Source organism: Coenobita brevimanus, chromosome 66, assembly GCF_032717465.1.
Source record: "Coenobita brevimanus isolate Jiangsu-jjx chromosome 66, ASM3271746v2, whole genome shotgun sequence".
Lineage (NCBI taxonomy): Eukaryota > Metazoa > Arthropoda > Malacostraca > Decapoda > Coenobitidae > Coenobita > Coenobita brevimanus.
This window is the reverse complement of record NC_137019.1, coordinates 39,749,537-39,754,256: the sequence shown is the minus strand read 5'-3', so window position 1 is coordinate 39,754,256 and position 4,720 is coordinate 39,749,537. Positions and strand designations below refer to the sequence as shown.

General features: G+C 46.2%; 1 protein-coding gene across 1 annotated transcript; it reads right to left on the bottom strand.

Annotated features, from left to right (window-relative positions):
• Positions 1–2,283: 2,283 nt before the first annotated feature.
• On the bottom strand, positions 2,284–2,679 carry LOC145405355 (protein FAM200C-like). Its single transcript, XM_080276764.1, has one exon. The coding sequence runs from the start codon at positions 2,677–2,679 to the stop codon at positions 2,284–2,286; it is 396 nt and encodes a 131-aa protein (XP_080132890.1).
• Between the last annotated feature and the right edge of the window lie 2,041 nt (positions 2,680–4,720).

The window sequence follows — 4,720 nt, the reverse complement described above, 5'->3', positions numbered from 1 at the left end:
CAGCAGTTTGGTGCAGAATAGTGGCGATACGTGATGGGTGGTGAAGGGCAGAGGTACCACTCCTTACCATGGCAACCACCTGATACTTACCGTGAGTTTTTTAATACTTTTTTTTGCTTTTGTTTTTTGTAAGCTTATGCATATATTCAGCAGATTTTATTATTATGTTCTAGCGGTAAAGTATACAGGCCTTTGCATTTTGTCAATTTTTTTTTTCCATCTGTCCATCTGTCTGTCTATCGCCAGTCGCCTTCATCCAGCAAGGGGTGGCCACAAACAAATCGCCTCCATGTCGCCTTGTCCGACATTTCCCTGCCATGCTCCCAACTCACCCCCTTCTCAAATTATATCTCTCCACTCCTTCCCTCCATCTCATCCTTGGCTTCCTCCTCACTCACATACACTCTTCTCGTTAGTCTCTCTCTATCCTCTCCATCCTCTTTATAATACTCGCAAGTCATGATGGTTGGGTGGGTTGCAGTGATGTAAGTGGCTGCCTGTGGGTTAGAGAGAGAGAGTGAGAGAGAGAGAGAGTAGAAGAACAAACTGCAGCATGGTTAAGAGATGTGATTTAGAGAGTGAGAGAGAATGCCCATGAGTTGGAGCAGAAGAAACTGCAGTATAATTAAGAGATATTATTTAGAGAGAGAGTGAGTGAGAATGCCCATGAGTTGGAGCAGAAGAAGAAACTACCGTATAATTAAGAGATATTATTTAGAGAGAGAGAGTGAGTGAGAATGCCCATGAGTTAGAGCAGAAGAACAAACTGCCGTATAATTAAGAGATATTATTTACAGAGAGAGAGAGTGAGTGAGAATGGCCATGAGTTGGAGCAGAAGAAACTGCAGTATAATTAAGAGATATTATTTAGAGAGAGAAAGAGAGAGTGCCCATGAGGTAGAGCAGAAGACGAAACTGCCGTATAATTAAGAGATATTATTTAGAGAGAGAGTGAGTGAGAATGCCCATGAGTTAGAAGAAGAAACTGCCGTATAATTAAGAGATATTATTTTAGAGAAAGAGAGTGAGTGAGAATGGCCATGTGTTAGAGCAGTGGTTGCCAACCTTTTTTCCAGGCGACCCCAATCCTGCACATGTAGCCATGACCGCGACCCCACTGGTTTTATACACTGTATGTAATGTATTATTGTATATTACTGGTTGTACGCTGTAACAGTACAGGCCAAGTGTAATTAATAGCCGTGTAAGAGAGGTACTGTAAGGTTGAAAAAGACAAAATTAACATCATTAAATGTTATTTTAGCTATAGAAATTTAAAGGCTTCATTTGAACCAAAACTTCCACTTCTAAAATTATATTTTGTCACATTCCACAAAGACAAACTAAAATAAAATGTTTTTTATCAATTGAGAAATTGATTTTAATGGGGGCCTTGGGCCAGGATCTGGCTGGTAAGCATTTCCATTCGTGGCTCAGTCGTAGAAAGTGCTACCCTCAAATCATGTTCAGGTTGCTACCAATTTCTGCTTTTCGTTTTGATGGCAGCCAGATATGCAAACCCTGATCCGCACAGATAGGTTGTAACGAACGGCAACAGCACTTTCACAGCCTCACTGCCGAGGACTGGTTTCTCCTTCACTGTAGTCCAGAACACTGCTAGTGACTGTTTCATCATGTTGCACCTCGATGAGCTCCTCTTGCAGATTTGGGATGGAAGACTCTTCTTCAGAGAGGTCTTTGACGTGGACATCGATGGGTCTGCGCACCCACTTGTATTTCTCATGCAACTCTTCATCCGGAATATATCTGTCAAACTCCTCACTCAACTTCTCAAGGTGCTCAACAATGACACTTTGTTCGTCCACAAGCGTGACGTCTTCATCTTCCAGAAAAAGGTTCAAGAGTGGAAAGGATGCAGTTTTCCCCGCTCAGTCTTTTCCCTTCCACGACCTCAGTTTCACCTTGAATGCCTTGAGCTTTTCTGACACAGAGATGAGTTTTTTCTGTTCCTTGCATGGATATATTCAACAAATTTAACACTGTAAATATGTCTGTTGATTATGCCAGTTTAAGCAACCACCTTGGTTCTGTAAAACCAGTGCATGTTTCTTCCTCGTTCAAGAAGATTTCAACCTCTGCACGCATTTCAAACACTCTCTGGAGCATCTTTCCCTCGGGACAGCCACCTGACACAAGAGTAGTAAAGCAGGTGTTCATATTCCGACCCCATATCAGAGCACATCTGACTGAACAGTCTGGAATTCAGAGCTGATGGTTTAATAAAATTCACTGTTTGAATCACATCTTCTATCAGAGTTAAGCTCAAGTGACAGTTTCCGGGAGGCAAGGTTTTCCCCGGTGGAACAGACAATGAGTCATTATCACTGCGGTGTTGACTTGTTTCACCCTAGCGGTGAAACCCTGATGTGCCCCTAGCATTGCAGGTGCACCACCCGTGCATACACTGAAGCACTGATCCCAGCTGAGGCCTTCTTTCTTGAAGCTGTCAACCAACTTGAACAGATCTTCACCTGTTGTTGTCGTCTCCAGTCGTTTACAGAACAGGAAGTTCTCTTCCATGTCATTCTTCCCTTGGCACCGCACATATACCAAGAGCTGTGCAGCGTCACTGACGTCAGTTGATTCGTCCAACTGCAAGCTGAAGTTTCCGCTCTCCTTGATGGCAGCCACTACCTGTTCTTTGATGTCTTCCGACATCTCTTGAATCCGTCGCTCATTTTGTTGTCTGACAGTGCAATAGTTTATTTATTTTTTTTTTTTTCACCGCATCATCTCCGAAAATAGTACAAACCACATCAAGGACTGCTGGCTTCACCAACTCTTCCCCAATTGTATGTGGCTGTTTACACTTAGCATTTCTTTTTGCAGCCAGATAGGATGCAATTGTTGCTTGTTGAACAGAATACACTCCTGTGTTCATAGGGGTGTCCAACCGCTGACGCTGCAGTTGTTCTTTCCTCTTGAAATACTGGCGGTCTTTCCCCGCCAGCGTCGGGTGTTTTCCGTGGAGATGGCGCTCGAGCTTGTTTTCTTTAAGCGACTCATGGCTGAGCACTTCCCCACATCTAACACGTCGAGGTTTTTCGACCCCACGATCGATGAGAAGCGTAAACCCAATGTCATGGAATTCTTCTCTGTACATCCGCTTTCTGGACATCACTGAAGAATCTGAAATGAAATATATACTTGCTTAATAATAAGTCAGACAAAAGACGCTGTTTGGTACCGTCCGCCAGGAGGGAAGAGGGGGAGAGGGCCAAGGAAAGAGGAGGGGAAGGAGCCAAGGAAAATGAAGGAGGGTAGGAGGCCAAGGAAAGAGGAGGAGGGGAGGGGGCCAAGGAAGAGGAGGAGGGGAGGGGGCTAAGGAAATAGGAGAAGGGGAGGGGGCTAAGGAAAGAGGAGGAGGGGAGGGGGCAGAGGAAATAGGAGAAGGGGAGGGGGCCAAGGAAAGAGGAGGAGGGGAGGGGGCCAAGGAAAGAGGAGGAGGGGAGGGGGCCAAGGAACGTGGAGGAGGGGGAGTGGGCCAGGGAAAGAGGAGGCGGGGAGGGGGCCAAGGAAAGAGGGAGGAGGGGGAGGGGGCCAAGGGAAAGAGGAGGAGGGGAGGAGGCCAAGGAAAGAGGAGGAGGGGAGGGGGCCAAGGAAAGAGGAGGGCGGGGAGGGGGCCAAGGAAATAGGAGAAGGGAAGAAGTAAAGAGGAAAGGGGACAAGGAAAGAGGAGGAGGGGGAAGGGGCAAAGAAAAAGGAGGGAGAGAGGGGCAAGGAAGGAGGAGAAGGGGAGGGACAAGGAAAAAGGAAGGGGAGGGGTAAAGAGAAGGGAGGGGGAGGGGGCAAGGAAAAGGAGAAGGAGGAGTAAAGAGGAGGAGGGGTGGGGGGCAAGGAAAGTGTAGGAGGGGGAGGGGCAAGAAAAAGGGAGGGGAAAGAGGAGGGGGGCGAGGAGGGAAAGTGTAGGAGGGGGAGGGGACAAGTAAAGTGCCCCCTTCCCCTCCTCCTCTTCCCTTGCCTCCCTCCTTCTCCTCCTCTTCCCTTGCTCCCTTCCTTCTCCTCCTCTTCCCTTGCCCCCCTCCTTCTCCTCCTCTTCCCTTGCTCCCCTCCTTCTCCTCCTCTTTCCTTGTCCCCCTCGCTCTCTAAATATGGTGGACGGTACCTTTCATCGACATACTTTGGTGCAATATTTCGTCGGCAAGTGAAATAGTTTTTCTCATATTTACCTAGAAATTTTAAAGAAAGAAAGATTGAGTGAAACCTATACCGCACATTGCAGTTCAATATACGGGTAAAAATACATCAACTTCCCGACAGAAGATGAACAAGTTGGTAAAGAGTGTTTGCCGTTACGACCGTACAGCTCGAGTGGTGGCCTGAGACGTGCCTCCGCCCACAGCCATACAGCGTGTTAGTAAAAACATCAGCGGAAAATCCGTAGACTTCTGGCGGAATTCGTAGTAAAGATTATATAAACGTAATCGTTGATTTATGTTTATGTATTTATGTATATATTTATTTATATAATATTATAAGAATGTATATTCAATGTTGGTATCCCTGAGTGCCGTACGCGTTTGGTACGTGAACAACATCTTGTGTCCTACAAACGTGAACCGTCCACGTTCAGTCGGAGTCATGTCTGGCCACTTTATCAGCAGTATATAACACGATCTCCAAAATCCTCAACCAATATGTGAATATATGCTGCAAACATCTCAGAATCGGGAATTGAACATGTTTGATATTTTGAGGG

Coding starts and splice junctions, on each gene's coding strand:
- LOC145405355 (XM_080276764.1), bottom strand. CDS start 2,679: ATGTCGGAAGACATCAAAGAACAGGTAGTGGCTGCCATCAAGGAGAGC.